Source organism: Schistocerca nitens, chromosome 7 (genome assembly GCF_023898315.1).
Source record: "Schistocerca nitens isolate TAMUIC-IGC-003100 chromosome 7, iqSchNite1.1, whole genome shotgun sequence".
Classification (NCBI taxonomy): domain Eukaryota; kingdom Metazoa; phylum Arthropoda; class Insecta; order Orthoptera; family Acrididae; genus Schistocerca; species Schistocerca nitens.
The window spans coordinates 373,272,983-373,292,248 of record NC_064620.1 but is presented as its reverse complement, the minus strand read 5'-3'; the positions used below and the strand labels follow the sequence as shown (position 1 = coordinate 373,292,248).

The 19,266-nt window shown below is 39.0% G+C and overlaps 1 protein-coding gene across 1 annotated transcript in view; it reads left to right on the top strand.

Annotated features, from left to right (window-relative positions):
* Positions 1 to 19,266, top strand: part of LOC126195243 (microtubule-actin cross-linking factor 1) — a 503,782-nt gene that overhangs the window by 168,397 nt on the left and 316,119 nt on the right. The window contains exons 3-4 of the mRNA XM_049933770.1: positions 10,970 to 11,059; positions 13,318 to 13,395. Coding sequence (XP_049789727.1) covers positions 10,970 to 11,059; positions 13,318 to 13,395 — 168 coding nt within the window. The remainder of the gene's footprint in view (positions 1 to 10,969; positions 11,060 to 13,317; positions 13,396 to 19,266) is intronic.

The window sequence follows — 19,266 nt, the reverse complement described above, 5'->3', positions numbered from 1 at the left end:
GAACCCCACCACCCCGTTTTGTGGCATGTTACCGTGGAGCCACACAGAGATACCTTTTCGTTGATACTATAATAATCAATAATAAAAAGAAGAAAGTGTAAGAAAAAGTCCTTGATTCCTTCATTAAGATCTGTGCACCAACGTTTTTGACAAAAGTATGGTAATTTTACCTGCGGTGATTAAAAGGGAAACACTATGGCTAAAGTGAAAAAGGGGATGTAAGAGGGGTGTAGAAGGCTGGAGTGTGCTGCAGTGCACGCTAACAACTCCAGACACGGTGTTGCGCTTGAGTCCACTAAGAGTTTATCGGCTTGTTGAGTTCGGAGTCCGCGATAAGGCTTGCAGCCGCCGCTTGCGCACTTCCTGTTCCGTGCTCGCGAGCCAGACCCCTCTGCAGCGGTTCTTTTATCGGACCGTACCGCGCATGGCTCCATTACCTTTTGATGCACCCATAAATTTGTACAATCCCCATCAGTCATCAGTCTTCTCAATATTGTGTTACATCTCCATCGCACTGGGGAGTGCGCTGCAATAGATCAAAAAGGTACAAATGGAGCAATATGCTTTCATATGTCACATAGTTGTTTAGCTATTAGGTGACATGAAAAAATTAATTTTTTTCTAGTCCTACTAATTTTTTATTATCTTCGGCATACCACGATTAAACCACGCTATCCATATATTGAACGTCATAAGAAGTTTCAGGTTGCTTCAGTATGTTTTATGTAAAGCTGATTTTTTTTTATTTACTCATGTCCATCTGATGTATAGCTGATAACTACAGGTGATGTGCACTGGTGTGCAAAACCTAAGGACGAAAGTAACTTGTGCATGATGTATCATTGTCAAGTAACATAGCGCGATGAAACTTCGGACCATATATAGAAAGAGCTGCTAAAGTATGGTGTTAGAAGGTAACTGAAAGAAATATGCAATGAGACGAACGTAAATGACACTTTTATTTTTCAAAGACAATAATTACACTGAATTCAACGAGATTTATGAGGGTCTCCGGACATGACAATTTCAGGAGGATGTCCTGTCACATTTTGTCATGAAATTTGTGCATCAGCAGAAATGTGGCTTGGAAGAATACGTATTGTTCAGTTTTGCGTAATGGGATGTACGAAAATCTCTACAGTAATGGAACACTGTCTACGTTCTTGCCGGTAGATGAACTAAGCAATATGAGTGGCTGCGAGAAGCAGCATTGGAATCGATACTCGGCGACAGTTTTTAAGCTGCACTAAAGTATGACATTAAATCTTGTGGTGGGGACGTTACATCAAATTAATTCGGTGTGTAAATTGCGTAGTGTTTCGTAATGAGCAGGCTGCAAGTCATGTTAGATAAAAGCGTTTCAGAGATTTTTATGTCTTCACCTCAAGTGTTGTATCATTATATTTGTGCACACGAACTTCTTAATCTAGAAGGTTTCAAATGCTTTGATACTTCTATCGGAGCAGAGGTGTTACATCACATGTGATCATCACTGAAAATGAAGACGCGAGTCTCCTAAAATAATCTGAAAATAAATATGCAGCTGCCCGTTAGCTTATTTACTACAGAACAATGTAAGCTAATATCAAAGCTCCCTTGCGGAAATGGGCAACGAAGTGATGTTGCAGATGGGGAAACTGAAGTGTGTGATATTTGTCAGTAGGTATATTTTATAGGCACAAAAAGGAAGAGATTTAACTTTCAGAACGCGTACGCTTGCATCATTGTTCACAAAACTGGGAGACTTTAAAAATATGAAAGCTATCAGATACGTACCACTACAAGTGTAACAGTCGAGTAAGGTTTAAATTCTAAACGGGAACTAGTCTTCGGAGTCGAAGTAGTAACACCACTGTTGGACTTTTCATCAGTTTTACTAAAGATTTGACGTTGGTAGCTCGCGGAAAAGTTTCTGTGGGATTTAAAATCTCGTAGTCGAAGCAAAAAGTCGATTCCCTGAGTACCCAAATGTTGTGGACACGTGTGTGTGTGTGTGTGTGTGTGTGTGTGTGTGTGTGTGTGTGTGTGTGTGTAGAGCTGGTGTTTGTTTGTTTTGCCTGGCTGTCTTGTGGTGCTACACGTGTGCGGGCTGTTCTCTTGCAGACGTACACGTGTCTTCACGTGTGCTCCAACCCGACTGGGACAGGCCAGTGCTGCTCGCCATCTGTAAGTCCCGACGACCGCCCGTGTTCGCCTGTTGTTTGTATTCCTAGGTTTTCGCCTGATGCATGGTCTGCTGCAGCGCTTGCTTAATCTCATCTAGTTTATTCTTGATTGCTGTGTTGCTGATTGCTGTATTTGCACCTGCTTGCATAAGCATTTTGTCTTTTATCGGCAACTAGTTTAAATTTTAAATTTTACTCGTCTTTAGTGTGGAATAATAGTGCATTGTTATCGTTATCATATCATCTAGTCAGTAAAAGAGTGTAGCTTATGTAGCTGGTAACATAGACGGAAACTGGTTATGGATTCAAATGATTGAAAAAAACAATTCTAACTGTCCGCAGTATCCAGAATGCATTTCCACTTTCAAATGGAGTGTGCGTAGAAAGTCAAAGGTCCGGACACAGTTTTGATTTGCCATGAAGTTTCATATCGGCAATGTATTTAAACGTTGTTTGTGATAAGAGACACCGAATGCGTCACGGCATATAATGTTATTAGCCATGTTTAAAATGACTACACTGGACGAAAGAGCCAGCTTGATCATATGCTTCTGCTGTAAAGCTTTGTGTAATTCCGCTCTAGAAGATTATAAGATTAACCGCGAAACAGCTGTCAAACATGAAGTGGTAGCGATTTCACAACTTAGCTTACCAAATAGCCACAGCACCCTCAACGTGTCATCGATTAACAACATACCTTTCAGAGATTAGTGTATGTTGATACCTTGGCTTGTGCGCGACAGAAATGAAAATTTATTTAATTTTTCCTTCTCACTAAAAGTGAGTTTACAGAAAATATTTGGAGAAATATTAACGTTGTGCAAGGTTAAGATACGTGCCTACGACCATACAATTTGTTGAAAATCCATTAACGTGTTCATGTGATTTTGATATCAAAGGCTGCAAAACCCATCATGGACAGCCATAATGCTCTGACTGGTTCACTTATACGCCATTAAACGTTCACAATAGGACACGTCCCATTACTTCAGAAGCTTTAATTTATCTCTCCTTACGCTTTGCTCATTTGATAACGTGGAAACTTAAAATTTCCTTGCTGTTGCGCTGTGCAGTGGTAAGATCACTAGGCTTCTTAGATGGTGGATTGGTAAAGTTATTCAGTAAGATGTAGTGCCACTAGGTCGGCAGAGATCCAGGATAGCAAAATGCGACCGTATGTCGTAAGTTTGTAGGAACAGTCTTCTGGCACATGAAAGGTGACATTAGTCTCAATATTTCCTTAGCAAAGCGTCTCAGTTAATGCCGAGTAGTAGTGCGCAATGCAGCGGGAAGAAATGTTATTTGATGGATAAGACCCGAAGCGCTCTAGGGGAACGTCCTCCACTCTATAAATCACGGCAAGCGCACTTTCGGCATTCGCTGGACACATTCAAACCACTTCACCTCATTGCTTCCGTGGTAGACTGTTATTAGGAAACTGCAGCTAAATGCAAATTGAAAGAATTATGGTACGTCACATTCACTTTTAATTTGTTGCACGTCGCCTTTAGATGGCTCCTCAGGTCGATACAGTAACTGACATGAGTGTTTCTCCTGGATGTAACCCGTCGTCCGTGTTACATTTGACTTCGAAGATATTCGAGCAAGCTTCACAATGCAGCCCATTATATAGCGAACATAAACGCAAAACCAAAACAATGTCCTTATTTTCGATGTACAACGGCCTGCAATAAGCTTCTTCCAAATGAGACTCGAGGCAGACGATTGGCTAAATCCAGGAGAGGAAATACACACAACCACATGAGGATCAGGCCATAACCCCTCGAAACAAGTCGTGGTAGAAAATTGACTGTTCAAGATAATCTTCATTTATTGTTCCGTCTCAGATGCACATACCAGAGTACAGTACTCTGATGTGTGGTTCTGAGTGGACAAGACAGGTTGCTGACGCAACTAGTTAGATCTGAAGATGATCCATAGTGATCGAAACATGTTCTCTAATTTAAAATGTACAACTGAAGGAGAATAATAAATGAGAATTATCTAAAGTACTAATATAGTTCCTGAATCTCTCCAGACGAATATGTCGGTTGTAGTGAAAACTGACTGTCGCAGATAATTGTCCGACTTTCTTTTATTCAAAGCGCTAAAGCTGTGCTCTCGGAAAATCTTCTCCAGAGGATTTACATCAAAATTTTTTGAAGTGGTTGTGTTTCGAATCCTGTCGTTCTTAGTCTTGTTTTTCTGTGTTAATTCTCTCATTTCTGTTGCTTGGCTATGACTTTGTGTTTCCTTCCTAACTGTCCAAGGTTCGCACCACAGTGATCAGTAACGGGGGTATATTCGTCGACGACAGAGCTGTGAGCGGCAACCACACCCTCGTTACTTCAGCAAAACTTGGATTTTGCGATTTTCACGAGAGTTTTGCTCGCTGCTTTGGGAGTGGCAGTTTCAGTCGGCCACACTGTAAAAGAGTACTACTAGTTAGTGTTTGTGAGGCGGATAGACGGTGGGGGAGTGCGGTCTGGCCAGGCCACGTGCTGGTTGTTTATCAGGCGACGCGGCCAATGACAAGCAGCAGGTAGGCTGGCCGTTGCGACACGGACAGCAGAACGGGTTCAGCGTAAAGCGGCCGCCGCAGGACATAAATCGCTCGCCCTGCTGGAGTTTCGCCGCACGGGTAGCGACGTCCTCACACACGGGGGAAAGCGGCGGACGGACATCTCTGTCGTAATATGCCGGCCGCGTCATCTCTCTAGCGTTTGGAAACCCTTCTAGTTCCTAGCTTACGCACCGCACAGAAAGGGGCTGGTTGCCATTTACTCCTTGCATCACACTCTCCATGATTGTGACAATTCGCAGATACGTTTGCATTATTCCTTTGGGGTACGTGTAATTGATGTAGTGAGATGTACCGGGTAATCAAAAAGTCAGTATAAATTTGAAAACTTAATAAATCACGGAATAATGTAGATAGAGAGGTAAAAATTGACACATATGCTTGGAATGGCATGGGGTTTACTAGAAAAAAAAAAAAACCATATTGCTAGACACGTGAAAGATCTTTTGCGCGCGTCGTTTTGGTGATGATCGTGTGCTCAGCCGCCACTTTCGTCATGCTTGGCCTCCCAGGTCTTCAGACCTCAACCCGTGCGATTATTGGCTTTGGGGTTACCTGAAGTCGCAAGTGTATCGTGATCTACCGACATCTCTAGGGATGCTGAAAGGCAACATCCGACGCCAATGCCTCACCATAACTCCGGACATGCTTTACAGTGCTGTTCACAACATTATTCCTCGACTACAGCTATTGTTGAGGAATGATGGTGGACATATTGAGCATTTCCTGTAAAGAACATCGTCTTTGCTTTGTCTTACATTGTTATGCTAATTGTTGCTATTCTGATCAGATGAAGCGCCATCTGTCGAACTTTTTTGAACTTTTGTCTTTTTTTTGGTTCTAATAAAACCCCATGTTATTCCAAGCATGTGTGTCAATTTATACCTCTCTATCTACATTATTCCGTGATTTATTCAGTTTTCAAATTTATACTGACTTTTTGATCACCGGGTATAATTCCTGTACGTGGATCAAGACCAAATGAAGGAAGATTAGAGTGTAATATGGCATTGCAGTGCCTGGTTTGTTCAGAAATACCATCGAATGTTTCTTCGAACAAGCATGTGTATCCGAAGGAACAGGCACTGCGGAGACTACAGCCGTTAGAAATACATGAAATGTATTCGCAGTTGAGAATATGGATAACCAGCAGATGCATAATGGAACGCATGTCCGAAGGAACTTGCATCGTATTTCTGAACAACACAGGCACTACAATGAAGTACCGGTTAAGCGACTTTAAAGTAAAATGTCTCGCCTGTGCGAGAATATACATAATGGATGTAAGAGTTGCAGGTTGTAGACACATGGATGACGACGTATGGAAGTTTAGGTCTGGCCGTGCGTTGTGTTCGGATGCGTAATGCTGAGAGGCGACCGCTCGCGAAAAGCGGGAAATCTGGGTTCGAGTCCCGGTCCGGCACAAATTTTAATTTTCGTCATTCCATTCGACAGCTGGTGGTTGTCCATTTCGCAACTGCGAATACATTTTATGTATTAAAGTTTAATGTCCAGTCGACAGCGCGGTCATTAGCGATGGGAATAAGGCCGATAGTTACTGTGGTCCACGTGATCCGGATCCGGGCGTTATGTGGCTTAATTAACTCAGCAATGGCCGGCGATATGGGGCGTAGTTATCCCACCAGTGGTAAAGAAAGCAGCTCCAATAAATCGTGACTTCCATCCCCTGGCCTAGTAAATAAAGGTGCCAATGTAATGAAAGATTTTGGCAGATGAAAACTGCGGACTAGGCTGGGGCTAGAACCCGGACCCTTCCTCCTTTGCGGGCAATACTCTTACAGACTGAGCTGTCCGGGCACCGACTCACGACCAGCCTGCACAGCCTCACTTCTGTCACTTTCCAAACTTCACATACATTTTACTCCTAGAAGAAAGGCTATACCGGAGAAATGGCTTAGCCATAACCTAGGATATTGTTCCAAGAATTGATTGTGGAAGGAGCTAACATAAGAACAAACCTTGCACTTTACCTTTAGAAGAAAGTTTCGGAGCAAATAGTGAGACTCCAATTACAGATTAAGACCCGCAATTTCAATGTAAAGAATTTCAGTAGTAATTATCGTTTTAATGGGTGCAAAAGTAACCCGCCAGGTTGCATTCCTAACAACAGTATTAAGTAACCACCATTCGCTGAAAACACATATAAACATATGCTTGTTTTGCATATTTTTAATCTAGGCATGCTTATTTCGTTCCCGTTCCGTCACGCTCGATATTTAGTCTCTGGTAGAGAATAAAATAAACATTTGGAGCTACGGTTCTGTTTAATTATCATATAAACTGTATTTTCATTACAGTTTCCTTCGTTCAAGTGCTATCTGTCGAAAAGAAATAAATGTTTATTCCTGGTTATAATTAACATAGCTTCAATAATAACAAAGACAACTTGAACAGTAAAAAGGAAAATCAACCTATATCACATCTACCACTTGATCAATATGGGTTCCATTTCAGGTTTCAGCTCCACTGCTTTATGTAGATCTCAAATAAATATGTGCCCTACACCCAACTTCCTTTCTTGTCAGATGTGTGTGAGATAACACGGTTTGTATCGTAGGATTCGGTTCTTCACTTCAGGTTCAGCATTCGCCATTGTTTCCTTAAATCTGACATCCTTTTAGTCGTGTAGCATGACGAATTTATCATTATTGCAGCTGCCAGTTGATATCTTTTCTGTCTCTTCATGTTGGCCCATGCGCAGCACCTTAATGCTTCGTGCTATCTTCGTTATCGAATGCGTGTACTCTTTGTGATCTATGGGGTTTTATCGTCGCGGTTGATTGGTGGAGTACTTCGCGGTGTTACCGGAACCGATCTTTCATTTTATGCAATGGAAACAACTCGGGAAACACGCTGGAGTACACCATTAGTGCATTTACTATTGACGATCATTAGTTACAGCCTTTCTTCTTTCTAACTTTTTAACAGCTCTTTGTATTTTATTGTATCTTTCCAGTCCACACAAGGTGTTTACCTCGAAGCACGCTCTTTGGAAGGCTTCTAAATTTTGCTCTTGGCGTCTTTTCAATGTCATGCGAGCTACGTCAGCTGAAATTCGGCGATCCGAACATCCGAATTAACGTAGAAAACGAGACCAGTTAATATCAGACGGGGGAATAAGAAAGTAGAGAAGAAACCCGGTTAGGATGCGTTGCGGGAAGGGAGATCGCCTGCCCTGTAACCAGAAGCTGTGCCGTGGAGGCGGGTTGGGCTGCAAGTGAAGGTGTCTGCTAGTGGAACGTTTCCCGGTACTGTATTATCGCTAATGGGACCGCCGGCAGGAGAGTCGCCCTCCTGGGCGCAATTTCCGGCGCGGCGCGGCGCAGCAGACTGACAGGTGTAGTAATTGCGGCCGGTGACGGTGCTGTCTGAGCGCCGGGTTGCGCAACGGCAGCGCGGTCTCTGAGGCGAGGTGACAGCTCGTCGCGGGCGCCACTGTCCCAGTTGCCTCGAGCTCCCTGTCCCAGGCCCCCTTCTGGCCTGGGCGTTCGTACGACGCCGCCCACGTTCCCTCCCAAAAGTCAGGGCTGTTCAAATACCATACTGATATTGGTATGCCTGAAATTCCCTTGATACCTCGACAATGTCTGATAAAAAATATCGATACCGACATTATCGCAAGATATTGAATGCTTAAGTATATTTAAGCATTTCTTGAACACAAAAGGACTAATACGGAAATAATGCTATGTAAAAGTTCGTAATAGCTATCCTTAACAGTGTTAATATAGTTGATGACAGATGGCCTGTACCCATAAAATTATTTTATTTCATTGGAACACTAGTGCTTTTCACCTTCTTGGACGCTAGCTAGTGCAGAGCAACGGGGAGTTACATTGCAGACTACCGATGTATCACATATCTAAATAATTGTCATTATCACGTAACTCGACTGTGTGTGTCACGACAAAAAAAAAGGGGGGGGGGTTCAAATGGCTCTGAGCACTATGGGACTTAACATCTGAGGTCATCAGTCCTCTAGACAGAACTACTTAAACCTAACTAACCTAAGGATATCACACACATCCATGCCCGAGGCAGGATTCGAACCTGCGACCGTAGCGGTTGCGCGGTTCCAGACTGAAGCGCCTAGAACCGCTCGGCCACACCGGCCGGCTGTGTCGCGACAGTAATAACTAAAAGTTAAACTCTAGTGGTAAAATTGTATCGCTAAACTATCGACAAACGGTTACATATAGTGTAAATATGAAGACAGTTGTTAAATGTGGCACTTGAGACAAACGACGGTTTGGTTTCTTCTCTTCCCCCATCTTAAATATTTTCAATTGATTGAGATACTACATTACATACCACACCTTTCTTAATTTTGACACAGTACTGCATTTTAGTCTATGACTTATTTCTGGTTGCTTAGTGATTTATTTGCCAACGTTTGTTACTGAAAAAATAACACCCTTAGGCACTCGTTACAGTAAGAGACAGCTCATAAAATATGCTCAGCTTCAGCCAGTGGACTGATAACATCATAACAAAACTCTAAAATTACTGTGAAAAAATTAATTCATTGGGTCATTGTTAAGTTTCTTGAAGAGAGAGACACTCCTGAGGAAAATCCATAGTTCACACACAAAAATATATCAAAATATAGCCTTTTTTTCCTCAGACTTTCCTTGTTCCTACTCGTTCTTAGAAATGACACCAAAAGTAATGCCATCTGGAATTCATCGATAAGGAATCTCTTAATACTGCGTATTTAGGTCCAACTACCGGACTTTCCTTGTTCCTGCATGTCCTTAGAAATGACACCAAAACTAGTGTCATCTGGAATTCATCGACAAGAAATCTTGTAACACTGTGTATTTATGTCCAGCTACTTTTCCTTACTTAGTCTCTCTTTGATTTTACGTCACTTATTGAATGAAGACCGGCAGAAGATTGTGAATGGAAACCAGTGTAATGTATTGGACTTCAGAGGTCCACTGCTGTTAGTTGACACCATTAGTGACAGATTACTGGAAATAGTAAACACCATAAAATACCTAGGAATAACCACTGGGAGTGGCCTATAGTGTAATGCCCACATAAGAAAAACTGTAGGAAAAGCAAAAAATGTAATTCATCCATGAAAAAAGTGGCTTACAACACACTCGTTTAGCCAATTCTTAAGTATTGTTCATCACTGTGGGAACCTTACCAAGCAGAATTAATAAGAGAAAGAGAAAATACGACGAAGAGTGACTGGTTTGTCATAGGATTGTTTATTCAGTGCAGAAGTGTTACGGTGACGTTTGACAGACTTCCAGTAGAAGACTGTACAAGACAGGCATACATTATGGATAGTATTACTGTTTAAATTTCGAGAGAGGATGTTCCAAGAAGAGTCAGGCGTTATATAACTTCCTCCCACATACAAGTATGTCTCGCAAGATGATCACAACAAGAAAGTTGGAGAAATTAATGTCACATGGACCTTACTGACAATCATTCTGTCCTTGTGCCATTAGTGAATGGAACAAGATAAAAGAGGGGGGGGATATTATAATTATCCCTCATCACACCATGTGGGGTGGCTTTTGGGGTAAAGATATACGTCTAGAGTTAATTGCTTTCTCGTTTTTTCTTTTATCATTCTGCCCTTGTGCCACTAGTGAATGGAACAGGATAAAGGAGGGGGGGGGGGTATTATAATTATCCTTCATCACATCCTGTAGGGTGGATTGTTAGGTAAAGATGTAGGTGTAGATATAATTGCTTCCCCCTTTCTTCATGTGTCATAAAGAAACGTGTCTACTCCAAGATTGTCTTCGAGTCATTGCAATCTGCTTCCTCATTTACTACAAAAGTTTATATCAAAACCTGTGATCCTGCAACTTCTTACAGTTCCTACTCTTCAAACAGTATGCATTACCTTTATGGTCTATTCATATACCATAAGAGGTCAGTTTCTGTGTATTTCACTTTTGTCATCATGTATGCATTTAGTTTCTGATCATGTGTGTTTATTGTTCATTTAGAGCATGTTGTTTAGTGTGCACTGTTGTGTAGTTATTTTTTTTTCCTTGTAACTTGCAAGTAATTTTGCTCACATACTTACAGAAAACATTTGGGTTGTGTGACCATTAGATGCAGACTAGCACATGAGAAGTTTGTTTATACTCACTTGCATTAGCATGCGATTGTAGTTATTCAATTAGATATTGCATCTATGACGCATATACTGAATATTTTTTTGCTTTTTCAGGCGAGTCGTCATGTTGGTGACCTATTCGAAGATCTCCGTGATGGCCACAATCTTATCTCCCTGCTGGAAGTCCTTTCTGGGGAGCATTTGGTGAGTAAATATGGTTCTTCTTACATTCACAGCTTCTGTTTACTGCAAAGAAAAGGATCATAGGGAAAAAAACAACAAGTAAATGAAGCAAAGCTTGTGTAAAGAAGAGCACACACAGCAAAAAATTGTATACATCGTTCAAACTGAAACTAAACTTGCAATTATTTTAAGGTAATTATCTTTTTAGCAGTTCGATGCGTGGAGCACAGAAACACACAACAGAAAACAGCATTCACACTAGCTTTGCTACTTAAATGCCGTTTTGTGCTGTGTGTGGAAAGCTAGTGTGAACACTTTTCTGTTGTGTGTTTCTGTGCTCCACGCACATCGATCCACTGTAGGTGAGTGGTTACCTTTCCCTTGTTTTATGTATTGCTCCATCCACAAATTTCCATTAGTGTGATTTAATTATGTTTTTACCATTACATAAACCTAGTATTCTCATAAAATTGTACATTTCAGTATCTTCCTTCTATGGGGGTAATATTTTTTATTTGATAGTTAACGTAATATCAGTTCAGCTTCAGTGGGAGATTGTGTGGATCTTTCTGTTTAAATCCATTATTCACATGACCATTGTTATCATCATAATTTTTCCGTTTGTTGTTGAGTAAAAACCTGTTCTTGTATTTAAATGTAATTACAGTCTCCCCCCATATATATATATATATATATATATATATATATATATATATATATATATATATATATATATATATAGAGAGAGAGAGAGAGAGAGAGAGAGAGAGATATTCCACGTGGGAAAAAAATATCTAAAAACAAAGATGATGTGACTTACCAAACGAAAGCGCTGGCACGTCGATAGACATACAAACATACACACAAACATACACACAAAATTCAAGCTTTCGCAACAAACTGTTGCCTCATCAGGAATGAGGGAAGGAGAGGGAAAGACGAAAGGATGTGGGTTTTAAGGGAGAGGGTAAGGAGTCATTCCAATCCCGGGAGCGGAAAGACTTACGTTAGGGGGACAAAAGGACGGGTATACACTCGCTCGCGCACACACACATATCCATCCACACATATACACACACAAGCAGACATCTCACAAGCAGGCATATTTAAAGACTTTAAATATATCTGCTTGTGAGATGTCTGCTTGTGTGTGTGTGTGTGTGTGTGTGTGTGTGTGTGTGTGTACCCGTCCTTTTTTCCCCCTAAGGTAAGTCTTTCCGCTCCCGGGATTGGAATGACTCCTTACCCTCTCCCTTAAAACCCACATCCTTTCGTCTTTCCCTCTCCTTCCCTCATTCCTGATGAGGTAACAGTTTGTTGCGAAAGCTTGAATTTTATGTGTATGTTTGTGTTCGTTTGTGTGTCTATCGATGTGCCAGCGCTTTCGTTTGGTAAGTCACATCATCTTTTTATATATATATATATATATATATATATATATATATATATATATATATATATATATATATAACAGAGGGAAACATTCCACGTGGAAAAAATATATCTAAAAAGAAAGAAAGTGATGAGACTTACCAAACAAAAGCGCTGGCAGGTCGATAGACACACAAACATACACACAAAATATATATATATATATATATATATATATATATATATACCGCTCCTGGGATTGGAATGACTCCTTATCCTTTCCCTTAAAACCCACATCCTTTTGTCTTTCCCTCTCCTTCCCTCTTTCCTGATGAAGCAATCTTGGGTTGCGAAAGCTTGAAATTTGTGTGAGTGTTTGTGTGTTTTTATTGTCTCTGTCTACCAGCGCTTTCTCATTTCGTAAGTCACAGCATCTTTGTTTTTTATTTATATTTTTCCCACGTGGAATGTTCCCTCTGGGTTTGCATTAATTACTAGTTCCTTACTTCACCAAGATGTACTGGTGATTACCCCCACACATTCCAGTCACACTATGAATTTCCTTTTGGGTCTCTTTCTAAATCTGTAAACCATTCATGTTTCCATGTTTATTTCTTTCATAGTTCATCTGTCCACCATTTCACATTTTCCAAAGTTGACAGAAACATCATTGTCATCATCTTCAATATTGTATGTAATAAGTTCTACCATTTTTATTTCAGCAATATAACTAAACATGTGTATTTTTGTTTTGGGTTGATCTAGTAAATGACATTACAAAACAATTGTCAACACTTGTTTAACAAATGTACCTTGTTTGTCATTCATGCAGTTTGTGTGTATGGGTCTGTCATATTTTTTAACGCAGTACTAACTGAATATTTTTTTGTGCTTTTATATTTTCACAGCCAAGAGAACGTGGCCGCATGCGTTTCCATATGCTGCAAAATGTTCAGATCGCACTTGATTTCTTACGATATAGAAAGGTTAGTATGAATGAATAATTTCTTGTTGTCAAGCAGATATATATCGGTAGAAACCCCAGTCTTAAGAAGTAAGCTAATTCTGAACTTTTTATATCCAAGTGAATATTAATTTGTCACTGGCACTGTCTTATTTTCTATATCTAGGTTTCTGTATTGACAAAACCATTGTCACAGTACCTTCTTAGTGAAAGTAAAGCAGTTTGATAAGCAGCACTGACTAAAACAAGATTTATAGACTGCAAATGTGAATGTTTACAAAACATCATATATCTGTTAAAGTGCTACTTTCACTTTCCAATGTAGTTGTCATACTCTGGAGTCAGCTGATTTGCTAAAACTAATTATATTTAATTGTATACAGTGTATGTTTGCAATGTAGCTCAGTGTAAACAACCATTTTTAATAAGAGAATGCTTTAAATCTCCAACCAGCCATCCAGGTTTAATCTCCAACCAGCCATCCAGGTTTGGGTTTTCCATAAATTTCTTTAATGTGAAAGCTGGGATATTCCCTTTAAGAGGTCACATCCAATTTCCTTCACTATACTTCCCCAAATCAAGCTTGTGCTCGCTTTTTAGAGACCTCACACTTGATGATGTGGTATTAATCCTTAATCTTCATTCCTTCCTACCGTGCTTTCTAATATGTAGAAGAATATCGCAAAAACATAATGCTGTGGAAAGGTTAGATAGCTACTCACCACATAGAGGAGTCACTGAATTGCAGAGAGGCACAATTTCAATACTATTAACTCCAAAGCTTTTGGACAAATTCTGAAGAAAGACTTTGAAAACTTACAAGTAAATATTTTAGCAGTCTTTCTCATAGTGTCTGTCTGTGACACATCATGATAGTGTGAGTAGCAGTCTATCCTTTCCATAAAACTGTTGTTATTCCATACTGGACTTTCCAATGTTTAAGCATAATGTCCTCAGAAATGAAGGAAAATACTCAAGAGCCACTTTATGTGTAACATGTTGATTTATACTTCACATCAGAGTCAGTACCCAACTTTGTTGAAGTCATTAGTTCTCTCATTTGTTATTCAGTAGAAATTCTTGGTGCTTATAGGGTTTGTGATGGTAGTTGCTTCGGCATTGTGAATATAGCGAGCCATTGAGTTCATAATAAATGGTGAAGGCAGTGGGGAAGACTCTATTCTTGACTAGTAAATATGCAGTGACTGATGAAGTGAAATTCTCTTTCATTGACAAGTAAACGAAGAGTGTAGGAAAAGTGCAGAGGGGAAGAAAGGAAGCCTGAAGTTGTTCTGAATCTTGGCACTAGACTTAATGTTAGAGCATATAAGAAAAGAGCAGTTAATTAGCTAAGCTAAATTTTAATTTGTTTGTTGTTGCTAGTATCTGTACTGTAAAGGAGGTTTTGGAGATAAATTTTTATCAACTCGTGTAACTAGTGGCCTGGCAAAAGCCTTTCTAGCTGATGCTCCTTGGATAGATCGTGTCTCAGATTTCTTAGTTGAATCTGTTCCCCATTGATGTATTTGATATCTTGTATTTGAATCCATTCAAGTGGTATTTTGATTTTGTGTTAAGTGGTGGTGGTAGTGCTGGTGGCAAGGTGAAACCTAGTGCAGACACAGCCTATTCCTTAAGTAGCTCAAAGTGAGCCACTGACTTAAATGTGTCTAACCATGGGATGTATCATTATCAACAGATCAGATTTCCTCACTCTGTGGAACACTGTGCCAATACACCGGGTTAAATTACTCTCTCTTTAAAGTCTGACAACCAGAAATTTTATGCTGCCACATATCCATCTCTTATTGCAAAAATAGTGAAAATGGACTTTTTTTCAGTAGCAAAATTCAAAGTGGCTACTTCAAACAGAGTCCAAATTCACAGTCATGTGTTTGTGACCTCAGCTAAGGAGATACTTTGAATGGAAGTGAGGTATGGAAGAGCTACACAATTGAGAAGTTACTCATTTAACAGTTGTATTTGTTTAAGAGCACTGGTAGAAGCATTTGTTGAGCAGCCTCTTCTAGCCTTCTGCAAAACCATTTCTGCAATTGCATATTAATGTGTGGCGGAGAATGAAACAAGTAAACAATTTGTGCATATAGGAATAACCCTTGCACAACAGAGGACAGTCGTGATGTTAAAAGTGTATGAAATATGATAGTACAACTTTAAACAATAGAACAACAGTTGAGAGATGTAAGCTAAACATCACTTTCAGAGATGCAAATAAGTTTTTGAAGTATATTATTAATTTACTGCTTGCTCACCATAATACACTTTATCCCATCAATGTCAGACTGTGCCAGACACACTATCTGAGATTCCACTGACCTTCCTGAAGTGTTCATTATTTTTAATAATTTGTGTCTGTCACAATTTTACACTACATTATTGCCACCATGTTTCTTGGTGTTGTAAGTCAAAATTATGCTTTGTAGCAGTGGTTCTAAAATTTTTTGGGTCAATGGCTCCATTGCCCTGAACATAAACATCCTTGGCTCTTTTGGGGGGGGGGGGGGAGATAAGAGTAATTTTCTTTATTAACTGTTAACATATTTCATCAACTTTCCTTATGAAAAGGAAAGTTAAGGCCAAAAGCTTTATTTGTGACAGTCTTTTCATTGTGCCTATTCGCAACTCGGCATCTCCGCTATATGGTGAGTGGCAACTTTCCTTTTTATAATATTGTTACATTCCATCCTGGATTTTCCATTGTGCAATCAAACTTTTAGTATTATTACATCGTATTCTTACAATGATATCAGTGCGAAGGATGAGTTTTCTTCCTCTTCTTCATTCTAAACCTTGACACAAGATTGGAAATTGCAACTCAAGTCTCTTTCTCGACATTCATTCACCATTTGTATTTCGTGCTGATGCTTCTGCTTCACCTTCCAAAACTCTAGCAGTGAGGAAACAATCGAAGATTTCGGTGTGGAGCCTAAAGAAATATAAATAAATTGCTCTTGTTCGTCAGTGCATAGTGTTGAAGGAAGTTCTGGACTGATGAGATCTTTGACCCTTTTGTGTGAATCAGCTTCTTCTGGAAAGTATTTCAGACGGTAATCATTGAGTTCACTTAACTGATCCACAAACATACACTTAAGTGAACCACAAACATAGATTTCAGTTTCTCATTAAATGGAAGTTCACTGTCTTCTACAACTGCATGAAGAGGGGAAAAAATAATGCAGCCCATATGTTTGTCATCTGACAATTTCTTCAGCAGTCTTAGTTTCTTATGGAAATTTGAAATTTTGTTTGACAGTTGCAAAGTATTGGTCGCATTACTTTGAAGGGATACATTCACCGAACTGAGTTTTTCAAAGATGTCACAAAGATACGCCAGCCTCAGAATAAAGGCACTGTCTATGAACTTCTGAGAACTCAAATGTTTTACTTGTACAAAATATGAGTAAAGTAATTTCTGAGTTCATAACCACAGTCATACCTAAAAGCTAGTGAGAGTTACTGTAATAAATGAGGGATATGTGCTCAGTCCCCACATCAAAGCACATTTATTGAAAACCTGTCAATGTATGTGGCCAACTTTTAATGAAGTTTACTACATTGATCACTTATTAAAGAACCTTGCGAAGAATGGGTGTCATACTGTTTGGTGCCAGTGCTTTTTAGCAAATAAAAATGTGTGTATGGGTGAGAAATTACATGCTTATGCTGTTTTCAGTAATGATCAGTAAAAATTCAAAAGTTATACTCTTTAATGATATATCAGTATATTTATCTTATCACCGGCATTTTAAATAGTATTGGGAAGGTAATAAATCCTAAGTAGAGCAGGTGACTTCTGGAAAAGCAGTTCCCATTCATTTTAAATGAAATGAACTTGCAAGACTTCCTCCTTGGAGAACTCATGATTGTATGTATTTCTCTTACAATCTTCTAATTTACTACTCATAACGACGCTATCCGAAATATGAGGAAACAGGTTTTTTGTCTGTGGAACTGTGTCGAAGAGCCACATTTCTGCAAAAATTTGAAATTATATAGCTTCCATGATGCCACAGAAAGTTTCTCAGGGAAACAAACCAACCAGTTTAGCCCAATGTGCATGACATAGACTGATTGAACTCCCCTCTCCAAATATTGATGACTGTGATTGAAACTATTGAATTGATTTCTAACAAAGGCTCTCCACAAATTGATGCACTGCTGATATCCTAGCAACCATAAATATTAAAGTTATTAAGAATTTTTAATGTAAATGAATGGAAGCATTAATGACTTCAATGAAAATGGGTTACTGTCTTAGACGTGTAGTTAAATGTGTTTTTATAGCAGAAACATATGCTAAACCAAAAAGTCCCTTGTTTAATATCTAACACATTTATGTATTTGACATTCTGTTTCATGTTAGGAAGGAAAGAACATTATGATTTAACATCTGACTAATTACAAGGGCTTTCAAGAGGGAACACAAACTTTGTTTAGGGAATGATGGGCAAGGAAATGGGCTGCGGCCTTTTAAAAGGAACATCTCAGCATTTCCTTTAGCAACCAAACAAAAATTTGAACCATCATCTGCTCAAAAGTGAGTTCAGTTTAACCTTCCCACCTCATATAATATATGTTACAATCTGTGATGATTGTGTGTTCCTAATTTGTTGGAAAGACACTGATTCTGAAGCAAATTGACTTAAATGACATTGAAAATGGTAAAACTATCATCAGTACGAGAATTGAGTACACTGTCTTAATAAATACTAACCGTAAAGAAATATAGTAAGGAAGATAAATTTAGATTGATTCATCAGATTTATCACAGTTCATACTCTAAACTTTAGATATCTTTACTAAAAGTTAATTATTTTAAAGAACTGCAAAACTCTGGAATATGACAACCAAGTTTTCAAACAATGGAAAGTCCAAATTGGAGTGTAAACTATATAATGAAAAGGATAGATTGCTGCTCACCATACAAATGATATGTTGAGCTGCAGGACTTTGAAGCATAAAATTCTCAAAATTGCAGAAAATTTAATTAATATAGTTCAGTAAGAAGTCAAAAGTGCTATAATTTTCCACATTCAGTGGTTTCAACAGTTCTTTTAACTATTAACTTGAAAAGTTTGTAGTTACTGTTGTTGCTCAAATTTAAATTCATGACATTAATTAATTAGGAACAATGTGTACTTTTGAACATGAAGAGTTTTACTTTCTGGCCAAGTTATAATCCTCAGCCTTTACCAAATTTAGCATTCAGTATGTGATAATCGGCATATAGGACAGTAGTATATCGATCCTATTCCAGGAAATAATGACAACGAAATTATTATTAAAAAATTATCTCATCTAAATCATTCAAAACACTTGTGAAGCCTTTACCAACGCTAAAAAATTCCAAATTTAAGATATCATCCTCTGATATAAATGTTTCTTATACCTGCTGTGGCTAAACAGTACTTTTCTTTTTATTACACTGAAGCATCATTGTAAGTAACCAATGTTATGTGGACCATGTAACAACCAAAAGAATCATTGGGCACACATTCACTGTGTCAGAGCCACTCATACTTTTGACCTTTAATCATCTGCAGCTAAATCACTTCTCACTTATGGCTTGTTCTTGCCAAAGACTGTAAATAATCCAAAATTCTCAATGTAACTTCTTAGACAGTTTCAGTCATATAATAAAATAAAAAGTCCCTGACGTTTCCTGTGTTTACTGTAAGGACTTTTTAAAAATCTGTTTCAGTTATAAAAATTGCATTTCTCATATTTAGAGGGCAATGTTTGCACGATAGTGTAACAGATTGTATTTAATCAAAAATTCACATTCTTGAAAAAGAACGAAATTCAGTGTTTCGCTAGTAGTGCTATGTTATAGTGTCATGTACTGTGCTGCAGTGGCACACAGCATTTTACC